Source organism: Trifolium pratense, linkage group LG1, assembly GCF_020283565.1.
Source record: "Trifolium pratense cultivar HEN17-A07 linkage group LG1, ARS_RC_1.1, whole genome shotgun sequence".
NCBI lineage: Eukaryota > Viridiplantae > Streptophyta > Magnoliopsida > Fabales > Fabaceae > Trifolium > Trifolium pratense.
In genome coordinates this window covers 40,381,790-40,399,122 of record NC_060059.1, presented here as the reverse complement: position 1 = coordinate 40,399,122, position 17,333 = coordinate 40,381,790, and the positions used below count along the sequence as shown (strand labels likewise).

General features: G+C 31.2%; 2 protein-coding genes across 2 annotated transcripts; one reads left to right on the top strand and one right to left on the bottom strand.

Annotated features, from left to right (window-relative positions):
- Positions 1 to 470: 470 nt before the first annotated feature.
- Positions 471 to 1,848, bottom strand: LOC123917558. The gene has a single exon (XM_045969318.1). It carries the CDS (start codon positions 1,571 to 1,573, stop codon positions 677 to 679), a length of 897 nt encoding a protein of 298 aa, XP_045825274.1. The 5' UTR covers positions 1,574 to 1,848; the 3' UTR covers positions 471 to 676.
- Positions 1,849 to 7,273: 5,425 nt separating this feature from the next.
- On the top strand, positions 7,274 to 15,553 carry LOC123894109. The gene is made up of 6 exons (XM_045944006.1): positions 7,274 to 8,598; positions 8,775 to 8,870; positions 9,977 to 10,175; positions 12,816 to 12,892; positions 13,909 to 15,300; positions 15,478 to 15,553. The coding sequence occupies exons 1-6, from the start codon at positions 7,274 to 7,276 to the stop codon at positions 15,551 to 15,553; spliced, it is 3,165 nt and encodes a 1,054-aa protein (XP_045799962.1).
- Positions 15,554 to 17,333: the final 1,780 nt, after the last annotated feature.

Here is a 17,333-nt window from a genome sequence, read left to right as displayed (position 1 = left end):
TTTTTGATATCTTATTGTCTCTTTCAACTTATGTCAAATTCTTTGAATGTAATAATGATTCTAAAATATTCTAGTAAAAGAAAATGACTCTAAAATAGAAGTGGGTTTGTTGACATAAATTGCACAAAACTGTAGATCTTTGAATTCTTGGTCTATTTCTTTTTAATATTAGCTTATATTGCTACACTTAATGAAATTTCACTACTCCATTTCACCCAAAATAAATAAATAAATAAATCCAATGACCCAACAAATATTCATCATGGTGACGAAGGGACAGAACAACTTGGAACATATATGCAGCTTGATTCAATCAACTACATCATTCACATGGATTGCATTAACTAAGCATAACTCTACCAAATTAATCTATATGCCAACATTTTTTTTTGGTTAATATATGCCAACATTTTAAATTGCGATTACAATTATATTCATATTGCGACTTTAATTACAGTTGCAGACAACAATTTAAAACTACGAAATATATAATATACCAAGAACATGTAACAAGAAAGGTTGAATTGAATTGTCAACTCATTTCAAGCAAAGTCTTCAAAAAATTCTAAACATATTCACATTTCACACAACAAAAATTCTAATCCTAACCAAGAAAATGAAGACATAAAGAAGAAAAAGAAACAAAAACAAAGGAGTGGACAAAAAAATACAATGATCACCAACTTTTCTTGTGTGAATGTTTTGCTTGAATCTTGATCTTTGAATTAGCCTCATCAGAAACACAACCACTTCTTGGAGAAACTAATCCATCAATATTATTAGTAACCATTTTCTTCTCACTCCATCTTCTAACATAATCTTTCTTTTTGTTAATCCCTTCATTAACCACCATTTTCTTTTCACTAAACCCCCTAACATAATCTTTTTTCTTCACCAACCCTTCATTAACAACCATTTTCTTCTCACTCAATCCTCTAACATAATCTTTTTTCTTCATAGAAATTTTTGAATTTAAAGAACTATCTTTCAAAGTTGGAATAACATACCACAAAATACAAGTGAAAATTATTGCAGCTGTTCTTCCAAACACAATCAACAAAACCAAAATCATTATCACAACAAAAGGCAAATAGAACACAGGTTTCTCCATTTCAATATTCTTCATATTCCAAGAAATTCTCTTCTTTGTTTTTGCTTTTTGATCAATTTCCATCTTGGGTTTGTTTCTTTCATCCATAGCAACATTTGATGATTCATCTGAAGACTTTTTCTCCGTTGACTCTGACTTATGATTCAAGTTTCTTGCTTTCACTACTTTCAACTCTTGGCTCTTGTTCTTCACCTTAACAATAATAGGAACAAAATCATCTTTATTTGAATGAACAAAACGAACAAAAGAAATATCATGTGGATTCATTTGTGAATAAATTTTCTGTCTTTTATCATTTAAATCAGATAAAAGTGCTGAAAATTTGTCTAGGCCACGTGTGGAATAAGGGTTATTTTTGCTATCTTTTCTTTTGTATCTTCTTGGACTTGATTCTGGATTTGCAAGACATAGTTCATCATCATCTACTGGATCGTATGTTCCACAAACAAAAGGGTTCAACATTTTAATGGAAAGAATGTTTGGTTTTTTTGAGAGGTACAAGGTTTTTGGTTTGAGGAATTATGGGAATTGGGATGTTATGTATTGGTAGCTATAGATGTGGGTTTAAACTAGAGACTGAACCAATGGACCTACCTAAGAGTCAAATCAAATTAAATAGCCTTTAAACTTTTAGGTATTGATTGATCCTATAGAAGTTTCCTAAGGGGTATTATTGACATTTGACTATTAGGAGAGGGAGGAAATTAAGCCTCTAATTGTAGCAATGTTTTAAAAATGGGCTACGTCATCGAAGAAATAGGGGAATATATACTCGTACAAATGAATTGCTAGGAACCAAATTTAAACTAGTGACACGAGGATTTTAGGTAGAACGAAGGCCAACCGAGAGGGGGTATAAGTCATTGGGTTACGAAGGCCAATCGAAAGGGTATAGGTCATTGAATTTTAGGTAGGACGAAAGCCAACCGTGAATATAGTTTAATTGGTATGAATATTGCATTTTATATGCAGAGCCGATGTTCGAACTTGACATCTCCCACTTATTTATCTCAAGAGGTGAATTTCCAACCATTAAATTATTTGAAAAAAAAAAACAACAGATTAAACAAGTATATTTAGTCTCTGAAATTTAAGAAAAAAAAAAAAAAAACTCATGACACCTATACATGTCAAAAATTGTTTTTAAGTATTGATCCTATAGAAGTTTCCTAAGGGGCATTATTGATATTTGACTAGATAGAGAGGGAGAGAAAATTGTGCCTTATAATTAGTTTATAGTCTTTTTTTGACCAATGGACACTCTAATATGAATGAATTCTTTGTGATTAATAGTAGACTATAGTGCCGTAAGAAATGCGCCATGGGATAATATAGAAGACTTCACAGAACATGTTAATTACTTGTGGACAAGGATATATAGAACTAGTCTTTGAGTTATAAATGTAAACGGGTTCCATCGTGGCATCAATGTTCTACATCGATCTGTAATGTCTTCTAGAAGGTAGTACATTGTTTGAATATGAAATGAATTGTGAATTAATTAATAACATGAGAGACTTGAAAAAAAAAATATTATAACACGAGAGTTAGTTGTCAATGGAGAAAAATAAATAATGGGGTGTTAATAAATCTGCAGAAATAGTGTAGAATAACATAATGATTGATTTAGTAAGCATGTTTGAAATTTTGGCTTATCTTGGTAGTTTTTTATTAATTAAATTTATTAAAGGGTTGTTTTTTTTTGGTTAATAGATGAAATAACAAAGCCATTGAAAACCCACACACACAAAGTGGAGTAACATCCGCCACTAAAAATTTCGACATTTCTACCAGTTGAGTTAGAATTTATGGCCATTAAAAGGTTGATTTTATACATACTTATGTCTCCATTTGAAGTAGCTCAAATATGAAATTTTAGCTTATCTTGGTATTATTATTATTATTATTATTATTAAGATTTAATTGTTTATTTTCTTAGGGTGGTTCAACTAGGACTAATTAACATTAGCATAGTTCAGTTGGCAGAATATTACATTTAAATATGTCAGCGTCGGAGTTTGAACCCTTCTCTAAAGGATTAAAAGTTATTTTCATTTTTCTCATATACTATGATCAAATTGGGTCTCGACGTTTCTTTAAAAGATTGAAAATAGATTTCATACAAAAGAAAATTTAGATAGACTAAAAATGGTTAATTAACTTATTTTACGATGAATCATTTAGTATTCCAAATTTGATTCCCAATTAAAATAATTCTTAGACAAATTTTACTTATCTCACAGCTAAACTTTAAATTATCGGAGTCTTTTTTAGAAATCAAAGGGTTAATAAAAAAATAAACTAAAACAAAAAATTATTAGATTTATAAAGACATCACATAATTTCCTCAATTTTTTCTCTCAAATTGAGAGAATCCACTCTCCCTTTAATTGTGTCCTTAGTTTTCTTTTTTCAACTAGTAACTTACCCATGCTTAAGGGGAGAAGGTTGTCTCATGTGACATTTTCTCACAGTGAAATCTTGACCATTGCTTTATTTTAATAATTTTAATTTTAATTTAAATAAGGAAAATGAAAGGTGGATGTATCCACCGGACACCCTCCAGTTTTTTTATCACCGGAGACAATCCATCTCCGTGCTTAAGCACGGGGACGCGCGTTCCACACGTCTTTGGGTATTTTGTTCGGCAAAAAAATTTAGTATTTTTCTTTTTCTCCCGATTTTGCTGTTGGGTTGACATTTACATATTCATTCATGTAACAGTAATTGTAAACTTCATCAATGAAATTATATAATTAGGCAATTGCTAACAAGTATTTCCGGATCACTCTTTAAGATTTTAAATAGTAAATTTTTATAGAATTTTTACGAAAATGCGTAAAGTCAATGAATTGGAAATTGTAAGATTTAATTTTTTGAATAATTTTTTTTTTTAAATAGAATGCTTAAAGAGTGCTCAAGGGTGCAAGACCTTAATAATTATTTGAAGGGAAATGTTATCCGGCCATTCTAATGTTTGAACGGCGCACACAATATTTTTTTGTTGTCAAAGTTTCAATGCATTGTTTTTTTGTCAATTAGCTTGGTGTTTATAAAATTCACCTTAAAGATGAATAAATGAAGTGTTTCGGGTTCGAACGCCGACTCATGCACATATAGTACAATATCCTTACCAATTGAATTAAGATCGAGTAGAGGCCTGTAACCACTTAATGTGAGAACTGACTCCGAACCAGATTAAACTGATGGTGAAAGAATATATATATATATATATATATATATATATATATATATATATATATATTCCAAGAGTTTCATACATATTTGAGAAAACTTGGTGTGCTTCGGTTATGAACGCAGCCATTATGTCACCATTTTGATGATTTGCATTAATTGTCCAAATTAAGTTAATGATTTGTATATATTTGTGTGATGTTTACTGGAAATTAAATTCTAAACATGTGTATTGTCTGCAAGCAATTGCGGTATAAAATAATGCTCTCACAAGTCATTGGAATTTCCTTGCATCTCCGATGCATATTTTATTTGTATTTGTATCATAGTCAATGAATGAAAAACCCCGATACATATATGGAATAATATGCTTCAGATCTTATCTTGATATATTTCATGTCTGTCCACCTATTATTGAAAGTTATCAAAAAACAAAGAGCGGTGATAATATGTTTTGCGTGTACTTCCTCCGTGCTTTATTTATAAGCGCCAAATTTGTAAAAAAAAATAAAATAAAAATAAAATGTCAAATATATCTTGAAATTTTAAGGATATGTTTGGTTCGAGATAGATGGAGGGAAGATGAGGGAGTAAGGTAATCTTGACGAAAAAAAGATTTCTTTTTATTAAATTATTTTTTTAAAAAAAAAAACGTTTTTTATTCTTGAAAAAAAAAATTAAAAACAAAAACAAATATTCCCTTTACTAATTTAAAAATTTTGTTTTTAATTTCTTTTTCAAGAATAAAAAACATTTTTTAAAAAAATGATTTAATAAAAAGAAATATTTTTTTATCAAGATTACCCTTCACCTCCCCTCTCCTCCCCTCCATCTACCTCAAGTCCTCAACCAAACATGCCCTAAAAGTTATCAAATCTCCCTTGAAATTTAGAAATAGACAAATATCCTTTTGAAATTGTAAAACGTCAATCAAATTGTCCCCTTACTTCGTTTGCTCGGTCTATTTTGATGAGTCAACCTAAGAATAATACTAGTATGTGTGTTTTTATTCATACATCTAGACATTAAAGAAACCTCCAAATGAGCAAAGATTTTGAAAGGGTCATAGTAATATAACATTGTTTGTTGTGAGAGATTTATATCTAAGTAGATAAACAAATATTTATTAATATATCTATATCTATATCTATACCATATATAAAGACAATAGTTGAATTTGGTGTAGCCTCTTTTTAAATTACCATAAATACCCTTGGTGGTTATTTTTTGTTTTTTTATTTTTTTTCCCTTCATGTTATGGTCAGTTTGTTAATAAAAAAATTTTGCTGTTAAAAAAAAAAAATGCTTTATGTTATGGTGAGTTTGTTAATAATTTTTTTTTGTTGTTACTAAAAAAAAGCAAGGGTATTGTTGGTATTATGAAAAGTCTATACCAAAACTCATGTATTCTTTTTATATCTATACCATATATAAAGACAATAGTTGAATTTGGTGTAGCCTCTTTTTAAATTACCATAAATACCCTTGGTGGTTATTTTTTGTTTTTTTATTTTTTTTCCCTTCATGTTATGGTCAGTTTGTTAATAAAAAAATTTTGCTGTTAAAAAAAAAAAATGCTTTATGTTATGGTGAGTTTGTTAATAATTTTTTTTTGTTGTTACTAAAAAAAAGCAAGGGTATTGTTGGTATTATGAAAAGTCTATACCAAAACTCATGTATTCTTTTTATATATAGTATAGATGAAAAAGCAATAAAAAACAAAAGAAAAAGAGAGGTAGTTAGAGGAAGTTAAGGGCAATTATGAAATAATGAAAAATCCATCCCTAACTCAAATATCATTTTTATATATTATTATAGATAACTTCTTTGATTTAAAAAAAAAAAAATTGTAAAAGTATATGAAAAATTTAGAATATATTAATTTTTATATTACTCAATAAAATAGAAAAAACGGATCACACATGCGGGCACGGTCCGTGTGGCCACTAGTATATATGAATGCCAAATAAAATAATCTCTTAGAAAAATCTAACACAATCTTGTAACAAAAAATTGAGAATATAATTGAAAATAAAAAAAATAAATTGACGATAAAACTTACCATGTATACACTATTGTTTAAGATTTAAGGGTTTCCCACTCACCCTTTCAGTTGCTTTCACCGATCATCAACCTATGCTACTGTTGTTAGTTACGGAACTTCTCTAAGGTACTTTCATTGCATTTTTTACTAACCGTTCTTCCTTATTTATCAATAATCACCATTATATTTTAATGTTTTTTCGTTACCCATTTACCCTCCTCTCCTTATTTACATCACTGTTTCGATTCTTTGCTAATCACAGTCTGATCTTGTTGGCTAATTTGTTTCTTACTTCTCAAGTTTCATCAATAAAAGTTTCAATTTTTAATATAAAATTCATACTTCAAATTTTCAGTGCTTAATAGAAAGAAAGAACTTTTTGTCTTTGTATTTGCTTTAGTTTCGTCAATAGTCTCACGTTAGATATGAGATACATTAATATATGTTTATAAATGAGGGCTTTTCTTATTTTACAAGCAGATTTTGTACAATTAGTTAGGTAAAACCTAAAATTTCTTGACAAAAAAAAAAACCTAAAATTTCAAAGATCATATAGATATCTATGAGATGTGAATTACTTTATGTGTTTTAATATGTATTTGATCCGATAAATAATAAGAGATTGGACACTCTAGCCGTACTATGTTTGATTTTAAAATTAATTCCAGTACCTGACAAATTTGGGGACAATAGACTTTGACAAATATTGAAATTCTAGTCCTCACTAGACCATAGAACAAATTTTTATCTCAAGTAAGTTGTTTAAAATACTAAAAGAACATTCTGTCCACCAAATTTATAGACAAAAAGATGTTTAATACCTTAGAAATTTGTGATGCCGTAGTTGTTTTGTCCTGTATTTACATTTTTTTTACTTAATTTACTTATTGTGTTTATTTTCGTTTTTACTACTTAGTGTAGCCATGAAGAGAAAAAGGGCTACTAGCCAGAGAGGCAATGAAGCAATGGGGAAAGTTGAAGAGGCAAAAAGTGATGAACTTTGCCCTTATTTTGATAATCTTCCATCCCATATCACTGCCCAAATTTTGCTTCAACTTCCCATCAAGTCTCTTCTTATTTGTAGATTTGTTTGCAAAAATTGGAAAACAATGATTTCAGAATCAGATTTCGCTAAATTGCATTTTGAGCAAGCACCAACGTGTCTCATGATTCGAACTTATGACTTTAATGGAGTGGGAAGAATCATGCACTTTTTTGAGTGTGAACCTGAAAAGTTCGAGAATGGAAGCAACAATCATGTGAAGCTTGAGCCTATATTCAAGCTTCCTCCGTGGGATGCCAAATCATTTAGGGAGAAAAGAGACGTGATCAACAATAAGGGTAAACAAAGGCTTAATATTGCTAGCAACCGAGGTCATGATAGGCTTAAAGTTTTGAATTATTGTAATGGTTTTCTTTGTTTATGTAACCCATTTTATAATACCCCTTTAGTGATTTGCAACCCAGTCACTGGAGAGTTCATAAAACTTCCTGTCACGGGAACGGGAAACACAGCTCAAGTAAGAATGGAAGGACGAGCTGGTTTTGGTTTCCATTCTAAAACTAATGAATATAAGGTGATAAATATGTGGAGAAGAGGACATGTTAGACATGTGTTTGAGCCTCTGATCCTTGAGATACACACTCTTGGAACACTGTTATGGAGAAATGTTGAAGTGGATCCTCAGATTCCTATTTTGAATCTTGAATGTCCTACGTGTGTGAATGACACGCTTCATTGGATTAGAGATGATGATGGGCCAAGGTCAATATTGTGTTTCAGTTTTGAAAGTGAGAGATTGCAATCATTCCCTTCTCCTCCACAGGTGTTTGAAAATTTGGTCAAAACCAGTATGGGAGAATTAAGGGGATATCTTTACATTTGTGATATATCTTTACTTGATGTTACATTGTGGGTTATGAACGAATATGGTATTGGAGAATCATGGACTAAGGTTTACAATATTGATACTTATGCGTTTAGTCTTTTTGACAATCCTGTTTCGCGACAATATGGTCTATGTTTTCCAATAAAACACTTTAATGAGGATGCTGCCAATGCCATATTGTTATTTAATTCCTACAATTGCTTTATCTACTATGAACCTGAGAAAAATCAGTTCAAAGTTTTTGAAATTCAGGGGACTCATTCAGATTTTGTTGAAGTAATTTCACATATTCCAAGTCTAATCTCATTGAAGGATGTAGTGAAAGGAGACAATATTGAGGTGCTGAATATTCACTCAAGGTAAGAATGTAGCTTTTTTATTTCATGTTATAAATATCCTTTGTACCTTTTGGATATTTTTTAGTTGCTAAGTAGTAAATAGTTTCTTGAGACTATTCCATCTGCTGCAAAATGCAGTTTTATCCAATATTACTCAACTATTGATCTGTAATATTGTTTGTTATTTATTTATATAGGTGTGCAAAGTTTAAATTGCGGGAAGAAAATGAAGTTTTTTCCTTGTCTCAGATTAATGCTGAAGAATTCAGTGAAGATCCCACTTCCTTAGAATAGTACTACTTCGCATTTATCTTGTATTCTAACCTCTGCTTACTACAATTTTAGGCACTGAATATAGGTCATATATATTAATTATTCAATATATTTAAAAATTAAACTTTTTCTTATATTAAGGAGTGGAGGAAGAATTTTATATAGGTGTGCAAATTTAAAATTGCGTGAAGAAAATGAAGATCTTGAATGATGACTTGACTGGTACCCTCCTCCGATGGTGAGACTTTTGATGTAAGGTTATGATAAATCGCAAGTAGTATTTTTGAAAGAAAAAAAAAAAAAAAAAACAGATCTTGTTTTAGGATGCAAATGCAGTCTTTTTATAAACCTAAAATTAGGTAAACCAAGCTTATCGCTAGAGAAAACCAAGCTGATGTCACAAACAATTAAGCCATTTATTCCTTAACTTCCAATCAGGTTTAGAAAAAATAAGATAACCAACTTTGAATCAGATTCATACGGAAGCAATTTCTATTGCTAACATAGCACTAGTCAGCTCCGCAATAAAAGCATTTCCCTCTCGAACATTAAAAGCAAAACTCCCCAATTATTTGTGTTGTTTTGTGGATACTGTTTTTGTGATGCCTCAGTCATAATATAACTTCATCAATTATAGATGATCAAAGAGCTGTGAAAGTTGTATTGAATAAAAAAGTGAACTTCAAGCAGCTACTTATAGCTCACATGATAAGGCAATATCATAGCAATAGTAAATAAATATGGACTATATAATATAAATTCATAAAATTAGAACTAAGTATGTAAAATACCTACTTGGATATTCTTCCAAACAAACATAATATTAATGGTGTTTATTCAGCTTCATCCGGTTATAGTTGGCTAGTAAATCGAAGTGGAACTGCAACAACTAATCAATCTTGGACATGGATTTGGAAATTGCATGCGCCTGAGAAAATTAAGTTCTTCCTTTGGTGCCATATGCCATTCCTACCCTATCTATGCTGCACCATCGAACCCTCGCACCCTCCAACATTTGTTCTAGATCTTCGTTGGTTAGAGGAACCACTTTACATTGTTTAAGAGATTGTGTTGCTGCTCAAAGAATTTGGAGCTCGTTGGATTTTAATAATACTGATTTTTTTAGTGCTTTTGTCCCGGAGTTGTGGGTGCGTAATCATTCGAGTGGTAATAATGCTCCTAAGTTTCTGGCTGGTCTTTGGTGGAATCGGAGGGCTAGAAACATTGTTTGTGTTGGTAATGAATCTGTTGAAAATTGCCTTGAAAACAATGATCAGGAAACAGTGGAGTTGCTGCCTTTTGCGCATGATGCGCAAGTTTTTGGGGTATGAGGCGCAGAAGCAGGATTGCTTGCTGCCACTGGCGCATGGTGCGCTAGTTCTTGCGCCTAATGCGCAGGTTATGGTATATATTGTTGTTGTGTTGTTGTGCAGCCGCAAGAGAGACAAAAATGTGAGTTTTTAGGGTTTTGCTTCCAACATGAAGGCTAGAGTGTTAGATGGTTTCTCTTGGGTAATCTCTATGGTTGGGGAAGTGATTGTAACACCTTAGAAACACTTATTGATTGAATCTCTTGGTCACAGGGAGAGATTTGGGAAAATGGTAGATTTAGGAGAACTCTAAATCTTGTAACTCTATGAATCTCATTGTAATCAAGTATTCTATTGATAGTGGAACGGAGAGCTCTCTCTCCCCAGAGTAGGTTGGTTTTAACCGAACTGGGTAAACAATTATTTGTGTTCTTTATCGCTTTCGGTAGTTTTAGCTTGTGTTTAAATTGCTCATTCATTTTGATTTGGTTGCTTCAATTCATTTGTCCCACACACTAAAGATAGTTAGTTCTACTATTGGTTATTGGTGTAATTTTGTCAAGTCGACCCAAGTTTTTGTTGTTAGCAATTAAATCGTCCAAGATACGACCGTAGGATTGTGCATCCACGTTGTCAAATATGTCAAAAGAGACTGCAGGTGCACCTCCGGCTATCACATATTGCTGAACCAAACTATCAAATTCAGAGTAGCTTGAAACATCCACGCAAAGATAATTCGGTTTCTCTCTCTTTGTCCGGCATAAATTTGAAAGAAAATCAAAATAAAATAAGGAAAGCAATCTGTGATGAGTTTGCTGAGCCTCTAAACAATGTGTGGTTTGTTTCGGTCTATACAACCCACACGCAAGCAAGTCATATGAGTTGCATAAAGAAAAATCCCTCTGCGACCAGCTACACCTGGGACCCCAATGGAAGCACCATATGTGTTGCATTTTATCCAATCAAGCAAGGGTGGATTCCAAATAACTTCCTTTATAACAGGAGCATTCAGAATGGTAAACTCACTCATAAACACAAATGAAGTCATCTTTGTAGCATTACCAGATATTATGAAATAATGGAAGAAATGTTTGATCTCCAATTTATCATCTTATTGCTGCATCTGGATTGGTTTCTAGCAAACCAAATAGCATTAACAGTACTAATGATTGCAGACAGAATCACAACTTTGCATTGACGTGTCCAAGATTTAGCCATAATCCTCCAAAAGTCATCAATTGAAATGAAAGAATAAATGTGTTGAGTTGTATGCCTAGCTCCTACCTTTAAATACCCTACATCTATAGAAACTTTTCCCAGTGTTCTTGAGAGTTAGCTTAGTCCCAACATTACTTCAAGTTAGAAGCCTCATTTCATTTTAAGGTTAAATAGATCTTATACCCGGTGGCGGAACCAGGAAATCAAATCCGGGTGGGCCGTTAAAAAAATATAATATATAAATTAAATATAAAAATTATATTTCATACAAAAATTTAAGTCATAATAAACACAAATTTGATCATAAGAAATTAATGTCATGGCCTAAATAATATACGACGTGTGTCAAGTAACTTAAAATTATCAATGATTTACTTTAAAGTTTAAACTAATACTTGCACAAAATTGATCATTAAAAAAATTATATTTTATTATATTACACGGTATATTTAAAAGAGAATTATTTTTTAATTGAAAATAGTTGCACTTTTTTTTAGAAAAAAATTAGAAATTGTCTATTTTTGTATTGATATATATCGATGAAGAAAAGAAAAATTAAAAAAAAAAAAAAACTATCATTGATTAAGTGGCTTGAGGTAAAGTTTTGGTCTCCAAATGCAAGGACTTCAAATCGTTAAACATGATTTTTATAAATAAAAAACACTAAAATGCAAAAATATTGGCAAAAGAGTGTTGAACCCATGACCTCGACACAAATTAATGTACTCACAACCACTAAGGCACACCTTGAATTTTGATATATTTATGTCTAAAGAAATACATATAATTTATAAGCATAATTTTATAAATACACCAAGGGTATTTTAGTAGTTTCACATTTTTTTGGGGTGGGCCATGACCCTGCCTAGCCCCACCCTAGGTCCGCTAGTGCTTATACCTAATCCACCATCAGAGATAGGTTGGCAATATTTTTTCCAATGTCTTTAATAATACAGCTTGGCCAGGAATAAAATAGATTATGATAAAAGTAAATTATACTTTAATTAAGTATTTCTAAAAATGTCCCCACGAGCTTAGCTCGATGGGTAGGGATGATATCACACTATATCTATCGAAGTTGGGGTTCGAACTCCACACACTCCATTTGAAATTTGTAACCACTAGACTATTTGACAAAAAACGTATTTAAAAATAATCATAAAATTAATAAAATATTTAGTGGAAAAGGTCAAACTAACATAACTTGTTTGTTGTGAGAGATTTGTATCTAAATAGGAAAAACTGTTCAAAAAATAGAAACAAATTAAATAATCTCTTAAAAAAATCATTATAAAAAAAAAAATCTCTTAAAAAAATTTAAAACAATCTTGTAAAAAAAAGATTTGAGAATAATAATTGAAAAAAAATTTGACGATAAAACTTACTATATATACACTATTGATTTAAGATTTAGGGTTGTGTTCATATTATAATTAGATATTCCTTATTGTTTTCCCTCACTCACCTTTGCTACGTATTGTTGTTAAACTAATAAAGTACGGAACTTCTCCAAGGTACTTTCACTGCATTTTTACTAATCATTCATCTTTATTTATCAATAGTCACCATTATATTGTAACGTTTTTTCGTAACCTATTTACCCTCCTCTACTTATTTACATCACTTTCTTTGCTAATCACAGTCTGATCTTGTTTGCTAATTAGTTTTTTTTTTTTTTGAAACTTGGTTGCTAATTAGTTTCTTATTTCTAAAGTTTCTTCAATAAAAGTTTAAATTTTTAATATAAAATTCATACTTCAAATTTTCAGTGCTTAATAGAAAGGAAACAACTTTTTGTCTTTGTATTTGCTCTTAGTTTCTTTTTTCTAGTCATTAAGGGTGTGTTTGTTAACATAAATAAGCTAACTTATAGCTTATTATATGAGCTTATAAGCTTAATTGTTCCAAAAAATTAGAGGTGTTTGGTAACAAACTTTTTTTACTATCTTATAGCTTTTTTTAGATGTTATTCCAAGTAGCATTTGAGCTTATAGCTTTTTACACTTTATTCCATTTTTACCCTTTAATTTAATAACTACTCACTCTAAAAAAGAAACTATCCACTATCAATTATGTCATTTTATATTTATTAACCACTTTAAAAGATAATTTTACCAAACACTTTAATTTCAATTAACTAGCTTTTCAGCTATCAGCTATAAGCTAGCTTTTCAGCTAGCAGTTAGCTTATAAGCTAGCTTATAGCTTATTTTTACCAAACAGACCCTAAAAATCTCACATTGGATATGAGATACATTAATGTATGTTTATAAATAGGATAGTAGACTTACAAAAATTGAAATTCGAGTCTCATTAGACCTGGCAAATTGTTTCCTCAAGTGCAATTTGTCTAAAATATTAAAAGAAAATTTTGTCCACCAAATATTTAATAAGACAAAAAATTGTTTGATACCGTAAATATTTGTGATGCCGTAGTTGTTTTTTGTCCAGTATTTATATATATATATATATATTTTTTTTTTTACTTAATTTACTTATTGTGTTTATTTTCCGTTTTACTACTTATTAGTGTTGCCATGAAGAGAAAAAGGGATTCAGTTGCCGTAGCAAGGGCTACTAGCCAGAGAGGCAATGAAGCAAAGAGGAAAGTTGAAGACACAAAAAGTGATAAACTTTACCCTTATTTTGATAATCTTCCATCCCATCTCACTGCCCACATTTTGCTTCAACTTCCCATTAAATATCTTCTTATTTGTAAATGTGTTTGCAAAAATTGGAAAACAATGATTTCAGAACCACATTTCACTAAGTTGCATTTTGAGCAATCACCAACCAGTCTCATGATTCGATCTGCTGACTATAATAGAGTGGCAAGATCCATACACTTTCTTGAGTGTGAGCCTGAAAAGTTTGAGATTGGAAGTAACAATCATGTGAAGCTTGAGCCTATAATCAAGCTTCCTCTTCGGGATGCAAAATCATTTAGGGAGACAAGAGACATAATCAACAATAAATCCAAACGCCCTCTTCGCGCTGCGAGATTAGTTTCGGAGAAAAACAATGAGAACAAAAATAAGGGTAAACAAAGGTGTTATATTGCTTGCAACCCAGATCATGATAAGTTTGACATTGTGAATTCTTGCAATGGTTTTCTTTGTTTATGTCACCCGTATAAAACTATCCCTTTGGTGATTTGCAACCCGGTCACCGGAGAGTTCATAAGACTTCCTGTCACGTTAAACAAAGCTCCAGTAAGAATGGTAAGACAAGCTGGTTTTGGTTTCCATTCTAAAACTAATGAATATAAGGTGATAATTATGTGGAGCAGAAGATATGTACTTGGACCTGTGAACCTCGAGATACACACTCTTGGAACACTGTTATGGAAAAATGTTGAAGTGGATCCTCAGATTTCTATTTCGAAACTTAAATGTCCTACATGTCTGAATGACGCGCTTCATTGGCTTAGACGTGTTAATGGGCAAAGGTCAATATTGTGTTTCAGTTTTGAAAGTGAGAGATTGCAATCATTTCCTTCTCCTCCACATGCGTTCAAGGGCGACACCGACAATACTATGGGAGAATCAAGGGGGTTGCTTTACATTTGTGATATATCTTTACATTATGTTACATTGTGGGTTATGAATGAATATGGTATTGAAGAATCATGGACTAAGATTTACAATATTAATACTAATAAGTTTAGTCTTAATTGTCTTTGGCTATACTGGAGTCTATGTTGGCCGATAAAACTCTCTAAAGAGGGTGCTGCCATGTTGATATTTAATTCCTTCAATCGCTTTATCTACTATAAACCTGAGAAAAATGAGTTCAAAGCTTTTGAAATTCAGGGGACTGATTCATATGATTTTGAAGTAATTTCACATATTCCAAATCTAATCTCATTGAAGGATGTAGTGAAAGGAGGAGACAATATTGAGGTGTTGAATATTCACTCAAGGTAAGAATGTAGCTTCTTCTAAATCATGTTATAAATCTCCTTTATACCTTTTGGATCTTTTTTAGTTGCTAAGTAGTAAAGAGCTTCTTTGAGACTATTCCATTCCCGGCAAAATGCAGTTTTAGCTAGTATTACTTAACTATTGCTCTCTAATATTGTTTTTATTTATTTATATAGGTGTGCAAAGTTTAAATTGCGTGAAGAAAATGAAGTTATTTCCTTGTCTCGGATTGTTTTGAGACGTGGAAAGTAGACATATTCTTCATCATCTTATGGTGACTTGATAACTATATCTTCCTTTGAATCTGATGGTGAAGAATTCAGTAAAGAGCCCACGTCCTAGATAGTACTAGTATGTGTGTTTTCGCATTGATCTTGTATTCTAACCCCTGATTTTAATTTGTGCAAAGAAAATGAAGATCTTGAATGATGACTTGACTAGTACCCTCCTCCGGTAGTGAGACTTCTGATTCAAGGTTTTGCTAAATCACAAGTTGTGATTTTTGAAAGAAAAAAAATACAGATCTTGTTTTAGGATGCAAATGTTTTCTATTTTGTGAACTACTAAACTTTAATTTATATGTTCAATAGTGATTATTAATGGTTTTACAAGAATGAGGTGTTATGTTGTTGGTTTAATGTAGAAAAAATACAGTGCTTATTGCTGCTCAGTTTTTTTATTTGGTTCTTGATGTCCTATCCTATCTTGTCTTCTTAGATTCTTAGTCTCTATTTCCTTCAAAAGGGTTTATGGATCCCTGAGTGTGAAATATGAACCATCTATTTGAGGAGCATTTAAACAATAGACAACGTGTTACAACAAACATGATTTTTTTTTTTTGGTGATAACCAACAAACATGATTTAATATGGCCAAATTCTCTTGTTATATATGGCTAAAAGAGAGATGAGCGTTTTTAATTTTTTTTTAATATATTTTAATTAACAGATTTATCTTTCGGCAAAACAAGTGGGACCCATTTAATTTATTGGGGGCCGTTTAACATTTGCCTAAAATCATAAATAACTCAAACCACTAAATTTGATTTAATGGTGAGAAGTTTAAGTAGTATGCATGAAATTCTATGTTCGATTCTCATTTAACGACTCCAAAAGTAATTACTCCATCCGTTTCAAAATGTAAGTCACTTCGACAAAAAAAAAAATTGTACTAAAATGTAAATTGTTTTATAATATTAATATATAATTATTGTTGATCATCCTAAACTACCATTTTTATTCTCTTTTTTCATATTTTGTTTTAGATTTCTCATGTCATGCTTTTACGCATATCAATGAGAGAGAAATCAGAAGTTAATATTAAGTCTTTTTTTCTTTTGCAAAGTTTTAAATATTATGTGAAGAGTAAAAGAGAAAAAAACATTATAATTTTTTACAACAATTACAAAAATTAGCAATTCCTTAATATGCATAAAAATGCAAATTGACTTACATTTTGAAACGGAAAAATAAATATCAAATTCAAATTAAACGTAGTACTATAGTCTTATGCAGGCCTCCAATCTTCAATCCATCGACTTGCAACACCAACAATATTCTAGAATCGTTAATTATTGTCTAGAAACTATAGAATCCCATGTCTTACCATAAAGCTCTCCATCATGCCCAGTTTGGATCAACAGCATAGTGATCAAGAATCCCATTCAATGACTGAAAGAGGTACATATTACCCATGATTTTGTCGCTCTTGGCATTGCTGTATTCTGGCCGTTCAAACACAATGACCATCCAATCGGAGCCAATAGCCCGGTAAACTTTGTCCATCTCCGGTGTAACAAGACACGATCGGACGTGGGTAGTGGTCAGGTCTTGGATTTTCAATTTTGTCAAGTTGACCCAAGTTTCTGTTGTTAACAATTAAATCGTCCAAGATACGACTATAGGATTGTGCATCCAGGTTGTCAGATATGTCAAAAGAGACTCCACGTGCACCTCCAGCTAAATTGGAAAAAATGTTCAAAAAATAGAAATAAATATTTATTGATATATGTATCTATCTATATCTATCTATAT